Here is a 23,844-nt window from a genome sequence, read left to right as displayed (position 1 = left end):
TCTAGACAAAGTATTTATTTGCATTATATAATTATAGCAAGCTGTATTACACACAAAAACTAGGCAGTAAGGATCTACAATCGTTAAAGAAGAAAAAGATAGCAGAACACTAAATCACATTTGTCCAACTAGGGATAATGCGAGGTCGAGGCAATCATGTCGTATCACATTACAAAAACAACAACAAAGATTACCACGATGGCAGTTATTTCGATGCTACACCACACTCTTAGTTCTGAACCTCGCGCGCTTCTCTCAGGCGCAAGTATCTGCACATGTTTCCAGTACATAATTATATCCCTCTTCGTCTGGAGCACCTGAGCAGTTTAGACTTTCGTACATGTTTTATGTTTGTTTGTTCATTCGTTGTGGTTTTTGTTGTAACTGGTGGTGGTGGTGGTTGCGTTGGTGGTGGGTTTTCTTGTGGTGTTTGTATTTTACTAATCTTCCACAGCTTTTAATACCACTAACTGAGACATATCCGATCATTAAGTAATTATTACCTGTCCCTCTAATGATATAATGCTAATAAGATAGCTCAGTAAACAACAATAGGGTATATCGGCTGAAAATGTCTGATTTATTAATTACTACTCATACTATATGCTGATACTGATGATGATCAAGCTAAACAGGGGACAAAGCATTTCATCTATAACGTAGATACGCACTTAGAGCGCAGACAAAAAGCGCCAAACAAGCACAAGACACAAATATACTGAAAATATATTCTTTCCATAAGCTTACCATCCCGAAAAAGGCAGTGACGTGCCGAAATATTGATTATAGATATAAACGTACCTAACCTGGTTACTGGTGTGTTTTCTTTTTATTTAAAAATATACGGAGTATAGAGAGCCTGCCAAACATATACGCATTAAGATTGCATACAATGGAACATGCGTCCACAGGAAAACAAGCTACTGAAACCCAAGCTTGGTGGAACTACAAGAATTAGCACTACAAAAACAACATAATATCAACCAAACTTTAAAAAAATAAAAAAAATGTTGGGGGGGTTATTATGTTTGTGTGCATTAAAGTACTTTATTTACAGGGATGTTGTTTGAGGCAGCGCCTAAACGTATGTCAAACCACCGAAAGTCTTGCTAGGATTACAGCAGAGTGCTCCAACTTTCTTGTGGTTTGAATAAGGTTTGAATAAGGTGTCGCCAAACATTGCATTATACTTTCACAAAATGCCAAAACCTGTATTCTTACTTATACGAATTGTCCAAAGAATAACAAAATCAACATCTCTAATTTTGTAAAGGGGTGTGTGTAATATTGACTGAAACTTCTGTTTAAGGCCTTAAGGTGATGTTGTTGACGTCATCGTTACGGCGTCAGTGCCCGATTACGAAGATTCTGCTTCACTCAGTAGCCCTTTGACCCAGGATTTCAGGGACTGAAAGGCAATTTAAAATCAATAAGAGAGATTAGTGAGATAGCTGACTTAATTAATCAAATTGAGGACATTATTATTCAAATATATTTCTCCTACCAAATTCAAACCAAAAAAAGTTGAAAAGAATATGCTGCCAGTGTAATCCACAACACAACAAAAATATGACTTGCTGTTACAGTTACTGACTAAATGAATAAAAATTATCTCAAAGATATCTCTTACCATTAGTTATCTCTATGATCAATGTTGAGGTAAAATTCAGGAACAGTATCCCAAATTAACTGTCTGTCAACAGTCAGTCGAGTCCATCGTGTAGAAATGTCCCTCGAGCATGAACATAAAGTGTATGGGGTGAGTTGAATTTCAAAGTCAAAAGTATCGCTTTTCTCTACGAGTTCACCTCAGTTCAAACAAAATATCGTACACAGTTCTCCCCGTCTGCAGAGTTTGGACAGGTAACCTGAATTTGACTGTTTTTGAATTTTGCCAGATTTGCTTTTTATATCGTAAATTGTAAAGTACATCAAGCGAAATTAAATACTAACCAATATTCCGTCATAGACAGGGGTGCAGAAGTCTTGCACGAAAGTCTGAGGCAGCGGTGCATCAAGACTGACGTCACGGCTTTTCTTCAATGCGTCACTTCCGTCAAAATGGACGTAACACAAGCGTGTCGTCAGTTCCTCCACTGGCCGAAGATAGGACGGACCTCCTGCCATCACCTTGAATTTGAAATCAAAATAGAATGATAAAACTGAATTGAACATGGAGAACAGAAAGGAAAGAAAAGAAATACATTTTGTTAAGGGGCGCACATCTTGCACGGCACATAAACTCCCCCAGATATTTTTTTCTCCGGAAAACGTCTATTTCCAAAAATCTCACCCTCATTGTCACTCCAAAACCTCGAGAAGAGTAATAACAGAATACAATCCCTAGATCAACAGAGCGAATACCTGGCCTTATCAACTGTATTGTCCTCGTGTAAAATGGTTTAATCTTGAGACAGTTAATTGATTTAACATTGCTCTTAATTTTGACAAACTTACTGCGACTGAACACTCTGCGAGCATCAGAGTGCACATTTCTTCACAAGTTTGGATTCCCCGTTGGCGCAGAGGCTGCCGAATGACCTCAAAATCAGGGAAGATGTAGTATCCTGCCTTTGGTTTCACCATCTTCACTCCAATGGAACTGAGCTCTCTGGGGAAAAAAATCACAATAAATCAAAATCAAAATGATCCTAAATTATGACACTTTTAAAGTTATGATCCTTTTCGTTTTAGCAATAACCTTTCTTCACCTTAGTAAAAACAACTGCTTGATTAGGCTTCGCTTGTTTTATTTGAAGAGACGGCGAGAGTTTATTATAGATTTGAAACATATACGACATGCTCAATTCAGCAAAGTTAAACTCCGAAACGAACAGCAAAAATCACCTGTAGCAGAACTCTGCCACAGCCGCCATGACACGTGACGTGTGACGTATGTAGTCATCACAGGCCGCCTCGTCTCTAAAAATCTGTTAAAAAAATAAATAAAAAATGATTAAAAAAAATATGTCCATAACGTTTACGGCGCAGAGTTATTACCAAACATCGTTTATGCCTTGTGGCAGTTACGTGTTAAATATATTCATTTGTTTGCAGCCGAAAAATGCCCGGTTAATAGCTTTTCTTCTAAACTGTTCTTGTTCAGGTCGCAGGAAATATCTTCATACATCCTTTAAAACTCGTTTTCGCTGTCTGTCTGTCTGCCTGTCTGTCCGTCCGTCCGTCCCCCCCTACCCACCCACTATCTCTCTCTCTGTCCGAGTCTGTCTCCTCTCTCTCTCTCTCTCTCTCTCTCTCTCTCTCTCTCTCTCTCTCTCTCTGTCTCTCTGTCTCTCTCTCTCTCTCTCTCTCTCTCTCTCTGCCTCTCTATCCGTCTCTGTCTCTGTCTGTCTGTCTATATGTCTGTCTCTCTCTCTCTATCTCTTTCACTATGTCTCTGTCTCTGTCTGTCTGTCTGTCTCTGTCTGTCTGTCTTTCTCTCTCTCTCTCTCTCTCTCTCTCTCTCTCTCTCTCTCTCTCTCTCTCTCTGTCTCTCTCTGTGTCTCTCTCTCTGTCTATCTCTCTCTCTCTCTCTTTCTCTCTCTCTCAATATTCTTAATATTAAAAGCAATATTCTTGCAGGGTTCCACATCACGTAGAATTAAGGGTATAATACCCTTTGACCCTCCAAATCACGTACGAGATGCTCTCTAAAGAGGTATAAATACGTAACTGTGTTCTTCCAAAGAGGTAAAAAAAAAAACGTACAAGTCAAACGCTGAAAGGGTATAGCCTTTGCTAGTTTACAAGCAACGACACGCAGGCCGCCTGCTCTACTGAGACCACTAAAGTACACGCCGTGTTCGTGCCACTCCTCTGTCGACACTGACACGCCGTGAAGCAGAGGTTGCCTCCCTTGTCCTCAAACTGCGCGATATCTTTAAACTGATCATCTCGATGGCACTGTTCGCTTTAGCCTATCCGGTGCTGTCGCCTGCTCAAAAAAATGCCTCGCAAAACGCTCTGGGAAAAAAATGACATTTCATGGATACACCGATTGTCACTCATACCCTGTGAAAAATCTGGAAGGGGTATAAAAACCCTTTACTTTTTTCCTGAAAGGGTATGAATACCCTTGACTAGTTTTGGGGTTGTGTGGAACTCTGATTCTTGCTTATCTATTACCCTCGATAATAAAGATTTTGTCTTGTCTTGTCTTGTCTTGTCTTGTCTCTCTCTTTCTCTCTCTCTCTCTCTCTGACCAAACAATACCTGCACGGCAGCGTGTTGTACAGGGGCCGGAGCACAGCTGTATGTATGGCTGGCCGCGCTTTTCACTCCACCCTTCAGTGCTGACAGCTCTTTCGGGTAGATGTGATAGCCCAGCTGATACAATGAAATAACACACAATAATATGAAATATGATTATATTGATTTGATTTAATTTTTAAAGATTACATCACATAATTTAACTTAAAATCATTAAAATAACAATTGATTTCGAAGCACAGCAGTATGAATGGTTGTCCATGTTTCTCACAGCGCCCTTAGGTGCATGACTAGAGCTATTTTGGAGATGGCTCAGCAAACTTAAGACAAAACTTTCAATTTTTAAAATCAAAAAAAAATTTTAATATAAAAAAGTATACCGCTGTGCTTCGACAACATTTGTTATTTTAATGAGATTAAGTTAAATTATGTGATGTAATCTAAAATTAAGTTTTTTTAGAGACTCAGCTGTTTCCTTTTGACATTTTGGAAATGCTTGGCACTTGGTCAGAGCTATCTTTCCTGCGATTCAGACCATAGCTCGTCACTTGCCTACATCAAAGAAAAGGAAGAATAAGACAAGTATATAACTCCAACAATGAACACATTGACAACAGATTGACTTTTGCTCTTGCTGTTGTTACACCCCCGGTATAGGGGTGTGTATAGGTTTCGCTCGATGTGTTTGTGTGTTTGTGTTCGCATATAGATCTCAAGAATGAACGGACCGATCGTCACCAAACTTGGTGAACAGGTTCTATACATTCCTGAGACGGTCCTTACAAAAATTGGGACCAGTCAAACACACGGTTAGGGAGTTATTGGTGGATTAAGATTCTACAAGGACTTATAGAGGGACATATTAATGGTCAAAGGGAAATAACCTTCTCAGTTGGTGGCAGTGAGAATGGTAAGGACGGGGGTGTTTTTCCTACCTCAGAGGAATTTCTTGTTGTTGTTTTTCACATGGACTTACCCTCCATCCCCCAGCGCTGGCCCACTTGGACAGACCAGTGCTCAACACGGTTCCCTCAGGGTAAATCTGAAACCAGATGACAACATCTTAAACCAGATGATAGATCTAAAACCAGATGATAAATCTGAAACCAGATGATAGATCTAAAACCAGATGATAAATCTGAAACCAGATGATAAATCTGAAACCAGATGATAGATCTAAAACCAGATGATAAATCTGAAACCAGATGATAAAATCTAAAACCAGATGATAAATCTGAAACCAGATGATAAAATCTAAAACCAGATGATAAAATCTGAAACCAGATGATAGATCTAAAACTAGATGATAAATCTGAAACCAGATGATAAATCTAAACCGATGATAAATCTGAAACCAGGCCTGGGATATTAAGAACAGCTCTTTTCGCGGGATCGAATGCATGTGCCAATGCAAAATATACAGACTAAAAACATTTCTGAAAAGGAGCAGTGAAGGGTTGAAAAATAAATGTCCGCTAGACTCAGTTAAGTCACTGCAATGATTTCTGCAAATATCATTATATTTCTAAGAAAGAATAGCTTCCTTAACTAACTGTGTTTACGCACTTTTTTGCAAGCGCAAATCTCAGATTCGTATCAATTATTTCTCGTCAGTTTAGGTATAAATCAACAAAGAAATAAGAAATGTAATAAATAGATAAATGCTTGTGTATACCTTGGCAAGAGTCACATGATTTTGGTCGTAACTCAGGCGTGCGTAAATCTCATCGCTCAGAACAGTGACGTCATACTTGCGGAAGACAGTGCTGTTGATTAGAAACAACGTGCAACATGTGTTTTACCCGGTGTACCTTCAAATCATCACATCATAATTATAAAACACACACACACACACACACACACACACTAGCACACACACACACACACAGACTCATACACACACACACAGAGACTCACACACACACACACAGTAGGGGAAGGGCTCCTAATATGGACCGGCTCCTAATATGAACCACCTTCTGTTCTGACAAACTAACGGCGCAAGAGCGCTCAAAAAAGTTTTATTCGCTGTATTCACCCTCTCTGGATAAGTTGCACATGTCAAAATAGTTGCAGAAACAGAAATCTCAAAACCGTTAAACTTTTTTCTTTTTTTCACTTTTGGCAGCGTTCACTCTAAATTTGCCTCCTAAAACGGACTCGTTTCTGTCCACAGCCAAAGCTTTTATAACACAATAATTGCTATATATGACAGCTAAAACCGTATTTGTTACATTTTAGCAGTGTTGACCCCGAGTTTTTACTGCAAAAAAAAGATAATAGCAAAATCTCAAAGTATGTGCGAGTCCCCTAATATGGACCACCTTCAACAAATCGAAGAAAATAAAAGCTAAAGGCTATTTTCATTAATTCATTAAGACGCTTGCTGGAAATAACTTATAACTAGCCCTTGAGATTTAAAAAAAATGCAACAAAAAGTCTTCTTTTCGTGGAAGTTGATAATTTCACTTATTTTCACTCTGTTTTTGATAAGCTTCTTTAGTTTCCTGGTGTGCTTCAAATAATGCTCTCATCAACCTGAAACAGATAAATCTAGAGCATATTAAATTTTAATTAGGCTGACTTGTACAATAATATGTATCATGTTATTTTGAAATATAGGGGGCTTTTTACAGTGATTCGTGAAGGCCGCTTCACTGGTCCATATTAGGCGCACAGGCTCCTAATATGGACCCTTTGTGATTTTTTTCTGTATTTAATTTTTGCTGAATAGTGAATGTCTATCAAAGCTATTTCACTCTAATTAGGCCTAACGGTTAACCTAAGAGAGAAGGACTACCAAACACAAAATGAAACTTCTTCGCAAGAAAACAAGCTAGTTATCAGCATGAAACAAAAAGTGGTCCATATTAGGAGCCCTTCCCCTATATTTCTCTCTCAACACACCCCACCCCTCCCTCTCTCTCTCTCTCTCTCTCTCCCTCTCTCTCTCTCTCTCTCTCTCTCTCTCTCTCTCTCTCTCTCTCTCTCTCTCTCTCTCTCTCTCTCTCTCTCTCACTCACTCTCTCACTCTGGTATTTTCTTTTAAAAATCACACGTACAATTCCACTCAGCATTACCTCAGTGCTATCAAGTCATTTTCGGAGTAGGCAGTGCCAGCTGAAAGAGAAACGTGTCATGCAACAGCAAAAATAATGACACGGGACAAAATTGTTTGACGGTGAATTAAGAGTTACTACGCAATTTTCAAATGAGATGCTTTTGGTTTTCATGTCTAACCTGTTGTTTAGAACAAACAAATAAACGAAGAAGAGAGAGAATTGTGTGGCAAGTTTATCAAAGCATGGGTGGGACTGAAAAATGTCCTGAACCCAATAAAAACAACAAACAAACAAGTCGCGTAAGGCGAAATTACTACATTTCGTCAAGCTGTGGAACTCACAGAATGAAACTGAACGTAGTCCGCCGCTAGTGCAAAAGGCAGTGAAAGTGACGAGCCTGTTTGGCGCGGTAGCGGTTGCGCTGTGTTTCATAGCACGCTTTACTGTACCTCTCTTCGTTTTAACTTTCTGAGCGTGTTTTTAATCCAAACATATCATATCTATATGTTGGAATCAGGAACCAACAAGGAATAAGATGAAAGTGTTTTTAAGTTGATTTCGAAAATTTAATTTTGATCATAATTTTTATATTTTTAATTTTCAGAGCTTGTTTTTAATCCAAATATAACCCATTTATATGTTTTTGGAATCAGAAAATGATGAAGAATAAGCTGAACGTAAATGTGGATCGTTTTATAAAAAATTCTTTTTTTTTTACAATTTTCAGATTTTTAATGACCAAAGTCATTAATTAATTTTTAAGCCACCAAGCTGAAATGCAATACCGAAGTCCGGCCTTCGTCGAAGATGGCTTGGCCAAAATTTCAATCAATTTGATTGAAAAATGAAGGTGTGACAGTGCCGCCTCAACTTTTACAAAAAGCCGGATATGACGTCATCAAAGACATTTATCGAAAAAATGAAAAAAACTTCCGGGGATATCATACCCAGGAACTCTCATGTCAAATTTCATAAAGATCGGTCCAGTAGTTTGGTCTGAATCGCTCTACACACACATACGCACACACACACACACAAATACACACATACACACATACACCATGACCCTCGTCTCGATTCCCCCTCTATGTTAAAACATTTAGTCAAAACTTGACTAAATGTAAAAAGAGAAAAAATTGTTAAAGGGAACTTACTCGGGTTGCATGGGTTGGTCATGATCAGAAGCGACGGACCTTTCCGCTTTTGGGCCAACATTGCCTGGAACACGAGACATGAGACGGTGCTAGTGTGAAACTGTAAATGTTTAGTGAAGCATCCATGATTATTGTCAATGGTCATAACAGACTCACTTCAAAGATTATTGTTTAATTTGTTTCATGTTTCTTGTCTTTCAATTTATTCCGGAAGGATCCCAATATAAAGTTGTAATGCGATTACTTCACAGAACAACAATGTTTTCATTTAAACTAAGCTAACATTCAAATCGTGTCACTAACCTCGCTGTAATGGAAGTTAGGACACGCCAAAATAAAACGCACAGTCGCTGTTTGTGATACCTCCATCATATCATTTCAGGACACTTGTATACGCCAGCGTCAAGACAGAGGTGCATTTGGCCTCCATTATTATTGGGGTGTGCACGTTAAAGATTCCACGATTGACAAAAGGATCTTTCCTGGCAAAATCGTATAGGCATAAATAAAAATGTCCACCAAAATACCCGTGTGACTTGGAATAATAGGCCGTGAAAAGTAGGATATGCGCCGAAATGGCTGCGATCTGCTGGCCGATGTGATTGCGTGATGTATTGTGTAAAAAAATTCCATCTCACACGGCATAAATAAATCCCTGCGCCTTGAATATGTGCGCGATATAAATTGCATAAAATAAAAAAATAAATAAAAAAAATAAATCCCTGCGCTTAGAACTGTACCCACGGAATACGCGCGATATAAGCCTCATATTGATTGAACTGCCGTGAGATATGACTTTGTCCTTGAAGGGTTAAGAATGGATCAGGATCAGGATTAGGATCAGGATCGATACATTGCAGGAACCTTTTTAGGTTATCATCGCAACGGAAACGAGAGAGCGCAACCCAAAAAATTAAGATGTTAATAATAGGAATTATTGGATCCCAGCCTATCCTCATATTTCTAAGGAGGTCAGTTAGTGGAGTAAGGGGAGCGGTTGAAGAACAGGCAGCATCCGAGTGACACCCCCAGCCTTCCCCCACACGCAGATCCCCGAACGATAGGTCATGAAGAACAGGCAGCATCCGAGTGACACCCCCAGCCTTCCCCCACACGCAGATCCCCGAACGATAGGTCATGAAGAACAGGCAGCATCCGAGTGACACCCCCAGCCTTCCCCCACACGCAGATCCCCCAATGATAGGTCAGAAACGATGATATTGTTCCTTTACCTGGTTTCTATAAGTTTGTTTCCTTGTTTGCTTGCTTAGCTGCCTTCTTGTTTGTTTGTTTGGTTGGTTGGTTGGTTGGTTAGTTGGTTAGTTAATTTTGTTTGGTTTCTGTTTGGTATTAGTTTGTCAGTGTGTTTCTTTTCATTTTCATTTTAGTTTATATGTATATGCTTGCTTGCTTCCTCGATTGTTTGATTACAAGATGGTGTTTTATAATCGTTGACAGGCAGGTTAGACGTGTCGAAGACAATTTTCCGTTTTAATGTATTCAATGTAAAGGACAATACAGTGTTGTTATTGTTATAGTTATGGATGTCATTGTGATTTTTTGGTGTGTGCGTTGGTTTTCTATAGAGAAAGTCCTTCCATCGTGTACCTACCTCTTCTTCTTCTACTTCTGGGTTCGTGGGCTGAAACTCCCTGATACACTCGTGTTTTTGCACGTGTATGACCGTTTTTACCCCGCCATTTAGGCAGCCATACGCCGCTTTCGGAGGAAGCATGCTGGGTATTTTCGTGTTTCTATAACCCACCGAACTCTGACATGGATTACAGGATATTTTCCATGCGCACTTGGTCTTGTGCTTGCGTTTGCACACGAAGGGGGATAATCCACTAGCAGGTCTGCACATAAGTTGACCTGGGAGGTTGGAAAAATCTCCACACGTAACCCACCAGGCGACCGCGGCCGGGATTCGAACTCACGACCTTCCAATTAAGAGGATAAAGGATAAGGAGGATAAGATTTTATATAGTCCATGAGGGTAACCTCACAGAAATTCGGGCTGCTTTCTCCCTGGGGAAAGCGAGCTGCCATACAGTATACGGCGCTACCCATTTTTTTTTTCCTGCATGCGTGTATTCATGTTTCCAAGCCCTGAGACTTAATGCCGTGTGAGATGGAATTTTTTTACACTTTTATTCCAAGTCACACGGGTGTTTGGTGGACATTTTTATCTATGCCTATACAATTTTGCCAGGAAAGACCCTTTTGTCAATCGTGGGATCTTTAACGTGCACACCCCAATGTAGTGTACACGAAGGGACCTCGGTTTTTCGTCTCATCCGAAAGACTAGCACTTGAACCCACCACCTAGGTTAGGAAAGGGGGGAGAAAATTGCGGCCTGACCCAGGCCTGAACACGCAACCTCTCGCTTCCGAGCGCAAGTGCGTTACCACTCGGCCACCCAGTCCTACCACCCAGGCCGACGTCTTACCACCACGCCACTGCGGCCGTACCTACCTCCTCCAAGATCTCAGGCGTGACCCTCCACTCCGACTCCACCCCCACGGTCAGTATGACGGGCTTGTGTCCGGCTAGCAGGGCCTGAGGTTTGTAGGTTGTCCACGACGGGGACAGGATCAGAACGTCTGGCAAAACATAGACGAGCATTTTTGAAAAAGAAAAAAAACAGAGAGAGAGAGAGAGAGAGAGAGAGAGAGAGAGAGAGAGAGAGAGAGAGAGAGAGAGAGAGAGAGAGAGAGAGAGAGAGAGAGAGAGAGAGAGAGAGAGAGAGAGAAAATGACAATGACAATTCTTTATTTTACGAGGGTTACAAGAATAAGCATAGATATGCTTTTTTTTGCATCTGGCTCTCGCCCTAAAGAGGGACTAATCTACTAATAATCCACTACTGATCTACTAAAAACATTTTTAAAGAGAGATAGAGAGAGAGAGGGGGGGGGAGAGATAGAGAGAGAGAGAGAGAGGGGGAGAGAGAGTGAGAGAGGGGGAGTGAGAGAGAGACAAGGGAGATAAAACACACATAATAACACAGCAACCACTGCAGAGTTGTGAGGAAAGTAACCTGCCCTGTTGTGGTTTTTTTCTCCAATATCTCAAAACCATTTGAAATGTAACTAGATTCACAGAGTTTAAAATATAAATATGTCAGTAAATTCTAACATGAAAGTATTCTGTGCGACTTAGTCCTTTCTTCCCAAACGCCATTAAATTAAATAAGTAAATGAGTTTGATCCCAAAGAAGTCTTATACTTATTTTTGATTCTCTGTCTTCCTAGATGATAAATGAGTCCCTGTGTGTTCTAGTTCTTGACAATAGAGCTCTACCACACATGCTGGTTATTTTAGCTTACACAGAAATATTGCTTGAAAACGTACTGCCATTAAAGACGCTCATCAGAAGAAAGATGAGTTCTCTGTGTTTTCTTTTTCTTGAGTCCCTGTGTTTTCTAGTTCTTGTGAATAGAGCTCTACCTGACATGCTAGTTATTTTAGCTTACACAGAAATATAGGCTGAAAACATAGGTCTACTGCCATTTTTTCATCTGTTCATCTCGACTGTAACAATACTCACAATCTTCTTATGTACATTTCATTTTCCAATATAATATTTAAATCGTAAAACGTACTGCCATTGAAGACGCTCATCAGAAGAAAGATGAGCTCCTTGCTTCCTGGACCAACGATGATCTGGGAGGGGTCGATGGTCAAATCGTCGTACCTCGCGTGAAACCGACATATTCCTTGACGTAGTTCTGGCAAACCTGTTGACGTCAAAGTACGTTTCAATGACGTAGTACGACGTGGGTTGACCGACATGTAAAATGATGTTAAAATATATTAAACAATACATCGAAAAGTAAGCAAAGAGTATTTCAGTGTTTTCTTGTCTGCCTGTCTGTCTCTGTGAGTGCCTGTCTCGATCTCTTTCTGTTTGTCTGCCTGTCTGCCTGTCTGTCTATATGTCTTTCTGACAGATTTTAAACAACAGCTATCTAATTACACAGTTGATTTTGAAATACCATGTGCTACATGCATTTATGTGTATTAGTTCAAACAATGCTTAAGTTTTGAAAACAATGTTATAAACCACGAACGCATTACTTCTGTTTCTAGTCTAAACTGATCATGTCAGAATATAATTATGTAGGTAATACAGATTTAGGATTTATGAATTTGCAAAGTCCTCTACCAGTATACACTTACCAGTCGACTCTCATACTTATGCTCCCTTAACTCAAACTTAAAGGCATATGTACGCGCTCCCGTGTTTACAAAGTGTAGTTTGCCCATAATCGATGTCAAACGCACCATAAGACCATATAATGACGATATGTCACCATGCGCGGACCATAATATATGCATTACAGCTTGTTCTAGCCTCTGAAAAAGTGAGGATGTCAACAAAGCCGCGGTGTTAGCTCCCTTGCATCAACGTTACATGTGTTGCCAAATCTATAAATAGGACGATCCAGATCAAAATGAAAATTAACATATCTCAACATTGAAGGGGTCCTAGACCACAATATTTTGCAGGGAACTTAATTTAGCATGTCTCCAGCTGTTGGTAAAGCAATTAGCGTGTATAGTCATCGAGTACATATGCCTTTAAACCTCGAACTGTGACACTGAAATCTCCTTGACCCTTTATTCTCACCTGGAACATTTGGATCTATAGGCATTTGATTCACACCAGCCGATTCCAATAGTCGTGTTGCCTGACTTCTAACGTTTACACTGAACTGTGACCCCACCTTGTGAAATCACCTTGACCCTGTATACTGACCTTGGACATCCAGATAAGCGTTTTCCCCAGCGTGTTGTTTCAAAGCCTCCACTGCTATGTCCATGACCTTGAAGGGTGACTGACCGAAGGCGAAATGGTAGATCTTTCTCCCGGCTTTCTGAAAACGTCAGGTGTGTTCATTGATTGTTTGATTGGCTGGTTTAGGGGTGAATGGGATATGGCTTGTTGATTGGTTCGTTGATTGGATGGATGGTTGGCTGGTTTCTTTAATTGACGGATGGGGTGAGTAAGTGAGCGAGTGAGCGAGTGAGTGAGTGAGTGAGTGAGTGAGTGAGTGAGTGCATGGGTGAGTATGAGAGAGTGATTGAGTGGGTAAGGAGTGAGTAAGTAAGTGAGTGAGTGAGTGAGTGAGTTAGTGAGTACATGCGTGAGTGGGTATAGGAGAGTGATTGAGTGGGTAAGTATTTTCATGTCAATTGCTTGCTTAACTACTGTAGACTTTAGTTTGAGAATCAATGTCTCACTCTGCCCAGAATACAGCCAAGCTGTTTAGTTTCGGCATGCAACCAAGAATACAGCCAAGCTGTTTAGTTTTGGCATGCAACCAAGTAAAAGGATTCTCTTTTCCTATGCAGAGGCCTGAAGAAAACGTGTGTGGTGGCATGATGCTTTTTGTGGAAAGGAATAGGGGTTATCTTTGAATGAAGCAAAGAGCGTTCACACTGGGCTGTACTCACGATCCATTGTTTGACCAACTCGTTGAACAAAAGGTTTGAGGCACCGCTATATTCGCCACTATAAGGTGGATACTTTGAGCTCCTCTCGGCATCATTGCTTGCTTTTTTTGTTGCTTTTTACATTTAGTCAAGTTTTGACTAAATGTTTTAACGTAGAGGGGGGAATCGAGACGAGGGTCGTGGTGTATGTGTGTGTGTGTGTGTGTGTAGAGCGATTCAGAGAAAACTACTTGACCGATCTTCATGAAACTTGACATGAGAGATCCTGAGTATGGTATCTCCAGATGTTTTTTTCATTTTTTTTATAAATGTCTTTGATGATGTCATATCCGGCTTTTCGTGAAAGTTGAGGCAGCACTGTCACGCTCTCATTTTTCAACCAAATTGGTTGAAATTTTGGTCAAGTAATCTTCGACGAAGCCCGGACTTTGGTATTGCATTTTAGCTTGGAGGCTTAAAAATTAATTAATGAGTTTGCTAATTAAAGTTGTCATTAAAATCGATTTTTCACAAACAGATTTAAAATTGATTGCATCGTATTCTTCATCCCATTCTGAATCTAAAAATATATACATACTAGAATGAATACCCGGCTTCGCCGGAAAGAAGTAGAGCCGAATGATACCCGGCTTTGCCGGGAAGAAGCAGGGCCAAATACCCGGCTTCGCCGGGAAGAAGTAGAGGAATACCCGGCTTCGCCGGGATGAAAGCGTTGTGGACAGTGACCTTCTAAAAATAGTAACGGGAATATCCGGCTTCCCTGAGATGAAAGCGTTGTGGACAGTGACCTTCTAAAAATAGTAACGGGAATATGGATTGACGCCACACGAAGGAAGGGAGATAAACGCAAAACACTGGAGAAGATAAGGAAGAGTTACTGGGAATGGATCTTGGAAGATGAACAGAAAAACCAAAATCGGTTCAGCGCTGTGCGCTGAGAGCACGTGTTGAAAATTCTCATCGACCAGGTTGTGTCCGGGGTCTACTTGAATATGCCCACCAAATTTGAAGCAGATCCATCGAAAACTTTGGCCGTGCATCGTGAACACACACACACACAGACACACACACAGACAGACACAAGCCGTATATATATATATATATATGTTATGTTTACTCTTAAAATGTGATCACAATTAACGAAAATAGATTAATTAGTCTTACGATTAAAATTTAAGAAATCGATCCAAAAATAATTTCATCTTATTCTTTATCATTTCCTGATTCCAAAAACATATAGATATGATAGGTTGTATTCAAAACAAGCTCAAAAAGTTAACAAGAATACAGAAAAGCGCGCTTTCCTGCTTAGCACAATATGCTACCGCGCTAATCTGGTGTGTCAACATCACTACGTTTTGCAGGTGGGAGGTGAGCGATTTCCTTCACGCGGGGATTGACGAAGCTGTACTGTCTTCGTGAAAAATTCAGTGCGTTCAGTTTCATCCCGTGAGTTCGACAGCTTGACTAAATGTAGTAATTTCGCCTTACGCGACTTGTTTGTTTTACTTCAGCTTGACATAAATGTTAATTACGGAATAAGTTTGAGAATCAATTTTTCACTATGCACGGTAAGCAGCCAAGCTGTTTAGTTTCGGCATGCAACCAAGTAACAGGGTGCTCTTTTCCTATGCAGAGGCCTGAAGAAAACGTGTGTGGTGGCATGATGCTTTTTGCGGAAAGGAATAGGGGTTATCTTTGAATGAAGCAAAGAGCGTTCACACTGTATACTCACAATCCAGTGTTTGACCAACTCGTTGGAGGCACCGCTATATTCGGCCGCGGTCAAGCTGCTTAGTTCTGGCAAGTAACCAGGTAAAACAAGAAATTCCTCCGAGGTAGGAAAAACACCCCCGTTGGTCAAAGGGAAATAACCATTCTCACTGCCACCAACTGAGAAGGTTATTTACCTTTGACCATTAATATGTCCCTCTATAAGTCCTTGTAGAATCTTAATCCACCAATAACTCCCTAACCGTGTGTTTGACTGGTCCCAATTTTTGTAAGGAATGTATAGAACCTGTTCACCAAGTTTGGTGACGATCGGTCCGTTCATTCTTGAGATCTATATGCGCACACAAACACACAAACAAACACATCGACCGAATCCTATACACACCCCTATACCGGGGGTGTAATAATGCTCTTTTCCTATGCTGAGGCCTGAAGAAAACGACAGGAATAAGGGTATCTTAGATTCAACACTTTCTACCCATCCTATGTTGACCAAGGTTTTTTTTAGCCGAGACCAGCTGTACTGTGCTGCAGCCGATCACTCAGAATTGTAGTAACTGTGTATCAACACGATGGAATGCAGGCGTTAGATGGACGTTACAGGAAGCGACTGAAGCTAACAGTCTGAGCGGATATATCCGTACCTGGTCAGATAGAGCCATATGAGTGGGAACGGATATATTCGTACCTGGGAGACAATGAGTTAAGTAAAGAGCGTTCACACTGGGCTGTACTCACAATCCATTGTTTGACCAGCTCGTTGAACATAAGGTTGGAGGCACCGCCGTATTCGGCCACTACCAGGTCATCTCGTATCAGCCTCATCCCGCCATCTTTGCTTGCGTTTGGGTTTTGGGCCATGGTACTGTGTGGTGTTATTGGCGTAGAAAGTGTGGGTGCTGTTGCTGTTGTTGGTGCAGACTGTGCTGCCGTCTATGATGTCTTGTTGTAACTGTTACCCGATGGCGCTGTCATATGTGCTGTTCTGCTGGGGGGAAAATAGTTTTGCTTATGTGCACAGCTAGTTGCGTCACACACACACACACACACACACACACACACACACACACATACGCACACACAAACACACTCACACTCACACAAACACACACGCCATAGATGGTTGCGTCACATCCACACACACACACACACACACACACACACACACACACACACACACGCCATAGCTAGTTGCGGCACATGCACACACACAAACGCCATAGCTAGTTGCGTCACACACACACACACACACACACACACACAGACACACACACACGCACGCAACTACACACACACACACACACACGCACGCACACAACTACACACACACACACACACACACACACACACAATGGCACTACCCTATAGCTCTCTAACCTTTAACAACAACATAGAGTGAGACAGAAGAAACAAGAGACAGCAAAAGACATACAGCCAGACACACAGGCCGACAGACAGACTCGCCTGAACATGAACACAAAGTTTACTTTTAACAAGCGCTTACCTGCATCTCTCGGCCTGTGCGATTAAACTTTAACTTGGCCTCGCTTACCTGACCATTCTAGCCGTCCCCCTTAATGACTCTACAGAAATAGCAGAGACCCCTTATCAGTGCGCATGTACGCCAGCAAGTTAAACTTGCCACCACGGTCAAACTCAAAGTGTCTGTTTAACCAGTTACGAATTTTGACTTTTAACGTATTAGTTTTAAGGGGGGACAGGGTAGGTAAGCACTTTTTTTTCTTTTTGAAACAGCTTGCTGCTTGTTTGATTTTTGCAAGCAGAATAACCTAATTAAGGGAAACCATTTTAAATTTTGAGTGAAAAGCAATTTTGGGGGGTTTTATTCACCAAAATGTGAGAAAAACGTTATAAAATGTGCTTTTTTTTTTAAATGTTACAGTTTGTGAACCAATGCATGTTTTGATCCAATTTTTCTTCTTTGCAGCAATATGTGTGTGTTTAATAATTCTGTGTATCGAAAAGCATTTCTAAGCAATATATTATTTTAATTTAGCATTTTCAGTTACCGGTTCAGTTCTGATAAGAAAAATACATGAGATCCTAACTGTCAGACTCATAAAAACCCAACCAATGCACTGAACTCTTATTCCATACACAGAACTGATGCTGTATAACTCATAAACAACATATACAAAAACTGAACAAATCCATCAAGCCTTTCAAAAGTTGCAACATTTTAATTGTAGCGTTTTGTCTGAAAATTACATTCAGAGAAAACAGCATTTTAAAGATTTGAACCAGTACATAAAAAAAAACAAGTAGCACAGTGCACCCTGAATTCATATGTTTTTATCAGAATGACCACTTTACTATGTAGGGAAAAGGATTTGACAATCAAATTATCAGGATTTTTTTACATACATCATATGAAAACAACCATCTTTGTTTGTACCGATATGAAAACATGAATCAGAACCAAACTGTCAGACTCATAAAAACCCAACCAATGCACTTAACTCTTATTCCATACACAAAACTGACGCTTTACAAATCATAAACAACATAAACAAAAATGAAACAAATCCATCAAGCCATTCAAAAGTTGCAACATTTTAATTACAGATGTTTGTCTGAAAATTACATTCAGAGAAAACAGCATTTGAAAGATTCCCACCAGTAACTCAAACTAGTAGCACAGTGCAGCCTGAATTGATATGTTTTTATAAGAATAACCACTTTACTATGATGGGGAAATGATTTGACGATCAAATTATCCGGACTTTTTAAAAAAAAAATCATTTGAAAACTCATCTATGTTAGTGCAGATATGAATCAAAACGAAACTGTCGGACTCATAAAAACACAAGGAATCCACTGTATTCTTATTCCATGCACAGAAATGGTGCTTCACAAATCATAAACAACATATACAAAATTGGAACAAATCCATCTAGCCATTCAAAAGTTACAACATTTTAATTACCACATTTTGTCTCAAATTACATGTAGAGAAAACAGCATGTAAAAGAGTCTCACTAGTACCCCGGTAAACTAGTACCACAGTAGAGCTTGAATTAATGGGGTGGTTTTTTTTAACCAGAATAACACTTTAACTATGAAGGGGAAATGATTTGATAATCAAATTATCAGATTTTTTTGATTTAAAAAAAAATCATATGAAAACATTAAAAAAGTCAATTATCTGTGTTTGTGCTGATATGAAAATATTGATCAGAACCAAACTGTCAGACTCATAAAAACCCAACGGATGCACTGATTTCTTATTCCATTGCATAGAAATGATGCTTCACAAATCATCAACATTACATAATTATATATACACAAATGGAACAAAGCTATCAAGCCATTCAAAAGTTGCAACATTTTAATTACAGTATTTCTGTGCTCAATCCTAACACTGCAGCAAATTTCTATAAAGCTGAATGTCCCTTTCCATGTACCAACATGGTCATACGCGGATTATTTTAAATGCAACTTTACCACCCGAAGCGTTGCAAACACCGGGAGAAGAGTAAACAACTGCAGACTTGAATGGACACTCATATGCACTCCAGATGCAGGGCCTGTGCAAATCCTTGGGCTGATGCATCACCTTCTTTCATAATCAGACTGCTATCAGACAAGCATTCAGCACAGGATATAGACCTTTCAGCAATAGATTGAACTGATCAATGTTGACAATAGCCCAACACATGTCAGCGGAGTGACGTTGCACAATACCAGTATCCATATCTGCTTGTGATGGGTCAGAAGATGGCAAAGTATCTGTATCTTCTTATGGTTGGTCAGAAGATGGCAAAGCTGATGTTTCTGCTGTGAAAGAGGGTAGTTCCGGTTTAGCAAACTTTTCCATCAGGTCAATCTTTCTCCTCGCTGCCACCACAGGAGGACTGGCTCTCCCCTTGCTCCAACCTAATAAATACACAAACACTGATTTAATATTTGATACAACTGTCCATGGTTTTTGTTTGTAATAAGCTGCAAATTTTAAGACTCAATATAAACGTCAACAAGTGCTTGTACTTTATTTTGCAAATGACCATGTTGCATGGGGTGTACCTCAACTTTTTGGCTAGGCCGGTAAATCAGAAATCCCAATCAGCCCCCAACCACTGAACCAGGCGGGTTTTCTTACAACCACCTCAGCGGCTCGTACCCACATATGTCGGTTGACGAACACACACACACACACACACGCACGCACACGCACAGACAGACAGACAGACAGACACACACAGACAGACAGACACACACACACACAAAAGACATTCATTAATTTAACAGTGACTCATACTCATTACATGTGGATTTGCACTACTTATTAATACCCAAACACACACAACTTAATGACAAAAAAGTGTATGTTTTAATATATATAATGATAAATAATTGAAAATAAAAGCAGCCACGAAAAAGCAAAAGAAATCAAAGTATTGTCACCCTGTCACACACTAAACCTCACAGAAGGTTATCCCATATATACATACCGGCCCCTATCACAAAATTTACATGTCAAGTTTACTATGGGATTTGAGTAACCACACAATCACATACACACAGGAACTAATACCTAAACTAGCTGAATTATTTTCTTTCTTTCTTTCTTTCTTTTCATATTTTTCTTTTAAAATTAATTTATTTCATCACACTTGCTATGTATTTGCTTGTTTCTTGCCTGTTGTCTGTTTTGTGTGTGTGTGTGTGTGTGTGTGTGTGTGTGTGTTCTGTGTGTGTGTATACATTTTCAGATTTCCTAAACCTAGCACTGTTTGCAGGTGATCTTTATGCTTTTGATTCATGAGTTGCATCCCCAGTCCTTTAGTTTAACTCTTTTTTTTCTTTGGTGAAGTAAATTGGATCTATTTTTTTATTCCTTAGTTAATGGAAAAGATTTGACAACAATATTGCTGTCAATGATAGGTTGGTCAGCCATGCTGGTGTAAACCAATCCTTTAGAATTAGAGAACGCTCTCTAGTAGGGTACTTATTTTCCTACGGTCAATGACCAGAAACAGAAACTGTGTCAGTCGTACATCGCTCAGATGTTGCTTCTCAGTTTGACCCCAGACAAAGAATAATGATGACATGTTACACCATAGTAAGCTCTCAATGACTGGCCAGCGAAGAACAATAAAATAGGGGTTGTGAAGACGATATCACAGAGATGATCGAGGGAGGGAGGGGGGGGATGCGGCGGCGGCATGGTCAGTAAATTGGATCAAGAAACCCGCAAAATACTTCAGACACAAACTGTTTATCATTTACCTGCAAACCCTAACACATTCTTACAACAACAACAACAACATAACAATGTGCAATAAATCACGTTGTCAAACAAACAAGATCGAAAAGAGAAAGAAGCAAAACCCACCCCGTCGAGTCAAGAATCTTAGAATGTCGTCTGCTTCAATACGATCATGTTGGTTCATTTCGGAGTGTTGTTACTTCCTTCTACTGTTCGCTGCTGTTGGTTCATCTTTCTCTGATATTTCTTGCCACTATGCCGAACATTTCCAATGTTAGGGTTGTTCTCCGCAGCTCAAAACTTTGAAAAATGCTGCTAAATCGGTGAAAAAGTCATGGATTTGTTGACACCGGGGGACTGATAAGTTGTCTACTGCGCTTGCGCCAAATGCCTTTGACCTACATATATTTGCATATATTAATTCCGGGGTTTCGGTTGGAACGGATTCTCTCTCTTTGTGCCTATGTCAACGGAAATTCCCCAACGGCGATGACGTCATCTTGAAGAACGGAAATTTCCACACAGTTTGAACAGCGAAGGGTCATGTCATGTGCGCACATTTACCAGCACGGAGTATCCAAAGTAGACCATTTTTTCGATTGTTTTGATAAAACACAGACAAAAACAACAAAACATCGGTTTGAAAATGGTTTTATTTACATGAATACATGTCTAAAATGACAAAAGCAGATTATTGAATGCATTCCAGGATGTTCAAAGGTGTGAAAAATGCAACAACCCAAAAAAGGTGCATGAGACCAAAAATAACTCATTTTGCCTGCCCGGTCTCCCCTTAAGTTCCCAACTGAATACCTCTTTCTTCATGCTTAAAAAAAATGCTTGAAACGAATTCTTTGTGACGAATAAGTTATGCTTATAACGAGCACTTTTTGGATTCCCAAGCATGCGTAATGTCTAATTTACTCACGCTTATGACGAAATCTTTAAACTCGCCCCCAGATCGACATATCATGGGAATTTGAGAAGTTTGAATGTGTCAAAGTCGCCGGAATGCAAGTGTTCCGCAATGTTTATTTGGTGTCCAAGGGAGGTCACTTCCCTTACTTCTGTTGCGTCCCATCTAGTCAGTGGCGCTTTTCCGGAACTGACCTGCGCTTTGTTGGAATTCCAACTATGGCCGCCATTGTTGGAATTCCAACTTCGCGCTACGCGATTCTGGAAATGAACCGCGCGCAAAGTGAGAATTTTGCTCTTTCTTAGAATGCGATGATTAAATGATAATTGATGGACTACAATGATCAGCGTATGTTTAAAATATCAATAGTTGGTTGTAATAAAACAGATGCATTAGACAAAATCATACCAACTGCTATTTTTCTTACTTACGAACCTTGGAAAAAAAAACACTGACCAGGCTGGCCGGCTGAGATCTTTTTGACGTCGTTCTGAACAAACGAGCGCTTCAGTTTGCCATTTTAACTGGTGCTAGTAAAGTTTATCCTTACAATTTAGGTAACGTTGACAACACTCATGTGTAACTGAATTGTTACATAACAACATGATTCATTTTGACAAAATTACTCCAGGCCCTTAATTATCACACAAAAATGCGAATGTGAATTGTTGTAAGCTTGTTATAACTATAACTTTAAGGTTTGATAGGTTATTTGGTATACATGTACAAATTTGACGCTAAGTTAATATTTAATATCTCAAGAAAAAAACACAGAGTGAGACAGACGTATCTGTATATGCAGGGACCTATAGGTCTGTGGAGTGTGTGTGGTGTGCTTGTAATTGTGTGTTTGTGTATGTGTGCACACCCTGGTGTGTGTGTGCGTGTGTCAGTGTGTGTGTGTGTGCGTGTGTCAGTGTGTGTGTGTGTGTGCGTGTGTCAGTGTGTGTGTGTGTGCGTGTGTCAGTGTGTGTGTGTGTGTCAGTGTGTGTGCGTGTGTCAGTGTGTGTGTGTGTGTCAGTGTGTGTGTGTGTGTCAGTGTGTGTGTGTGTGTCAGTGTGTGTGCGTGTGTCAGTGTGTGTGTGTGTGTCAGTGTGTGTGTGTGTGTCAGTGTGTGTGTGTGTCAGTGTGTGTCAGTGTGTGTGTCAGTGTGTGTGTGTGTGTGTGCCAGTGTGTGTGTGTGTGTGTGTGTGTGTGTGCCCGGCAGTGTGTGTGTAGTCAGTGTGTCAGTGTGTGTGTGTGTGTGTGTCAGTGTGTGTGCGTGTGTCAGTGTGTGTGTGTGTGTCAGTGTGTGTGTGTGTGTCAGTGTGTGTGTGTGTGTCAGTGTGTGTGCGTGTGTCAGTGTGTGTGTGTGTGTCAGTGTGTGTGTGTGTGTCAGTGTGTGTGTGTGTGTCAGTGTGTGTGTGTGTGTCAGTGTGTGTGCGTGTGTCAGTGTGTGTGTGTGTGTGTCAGTGTGTGTGTGTGTGTCAGTGTGTGTGTGTGTGTGTCAGTGTGTGTGTGTGTGTGTCAGTGTGTGTGCGTGTGTCAGTGTGTGTGTGTGTGTCAGTGTGTGTGTGTGTGTCAGTGTGTGTGTGTGTGTCAGTGTGTGTGTGTGTGTCAGTGTGTGTGTGTGTGTCAGTGTGTGTGCGTGTGTCAGTGTGTGTGTGTGTGTCAGTGTGTGTGTGTGTGTCAGTGTGTGTGTGTGTGTGTCAGTGTGTGTGTGTGTGTGTCAGTGTGTGTGTGTGTGTCAGTGTGTGTGTGTGTGTGTCAGTGTGTGTGCGTGTGTCAGTGTGTGTGTGTGTGTCAGTGTGTGTGTGTGTGTCAGTGTGTGTGTGTGTGTCAGTGTGTGTGTGTGTGTCAGTGTGTGTGTGTGTGTCAGTGTGTGTGCGTGTGTCAGTGTGTGTGTGTGTGTGTCAGTGTGTGTGTGTGTGTCAGTGTGTGTGTGTGTGTCAGTGTGTGTGTGTGTCAGTGTGTGTGTGTGTGTCAGTGTGTGTGTGTGTGTCAGTGTGTGTGTGTGTGTGTGTCATGTGTGCACACCCTGGTGTGTGTGTCAGTGTCAGTGTGTGTGTGTGTATATATATATATATGCCGTGTGTATG

The 23,844-nt window shown here is 40.5% G+C and overlaps 1 protein-coding gene across 1 annotated transcript; it reads right to left on the bottom strand.

The window, feature by feature from the left end:
• LOC138947290 (aspartate aminotransferase-like) lies at positions 1-21,967 on the bottom strand. The gene is made up of 14 exons (XM_070318739.1): positions 21,779-21,967; positions 16,359-16,605; positions 13,189-13,306; positions 12,032-12,166; positions 10,902-11,029; positions 8,426-8,489; positions 7,290-7,329; positions 5,885-5,975; positions 5,186-5,251; positions 4,213-4,326; positions 2,848-2,930; positions 2,458-2,611; positions 1,954-2,130; positions 1-1,408 (listed from the first exon to the last, which is right to left on the bottom strand). The coding sequence occupies exons 2-14, from the start codon at positions 16,479-16,481 to the stop codon at positions 1,358-1,360; spliced, it is 1,344 nt and encodes a 447-aa protein (XP_070174840.1). The 5' UTR covers positions 16,482-16,605; positions 21,779-21,967; the 3' UTR covers positions 1-1,357.
• Between the last annotated feature and the right edge of the window lie 1,877 nt (positions 21,968-23,844).

This window comes from Littorina saxatilis, linkage group LG14 (assembly GCF_037325665.1).
Source record: "Littorina saxatilis isolate snail1 linkage group LG14, US_GU_Lsax_2.0, whole genome shotgun sequence".
In the NCBI taxonomy this organism is placed as follows: Eukaryota; Metazoa; Mollusca; class Gastropoda; order Littorinimorpha; family Littorinidae; genus Littorina; species Littorina saxatilis.
The sequence above is the reverse complement of the archived record's forward strand: the minus strand, read 5'-3'. Positions and strand labels throughout refer to the sequence as shown.

Excerpts from the sequence above, each read along its gene's own strand:
- LOC138947290 (XM_070318739.1), bottom strand. The coding sequence starts at position 16,481 with ATGGCCCAAAACCCAAACGCAAGCAAAGATGGCGGGATGAGGCTGATA. Across the intron at positions 8,490-10,901 it reads CGCCTGAGATCTTGGAGGAG|GCAATGTTGGCCCAAAAGCG; the intron begins GTAGGTACGGCC and ends CTCGTGTTCCAG. Across the intron at positions 2,131-2,457 it reads TCGCAGAGTGTTCAGTCGCA|GTGATGGCAGGAGGTCCGTC; the intron begins GTAAGTTTGTCA and ends TTCAAATTCAAG.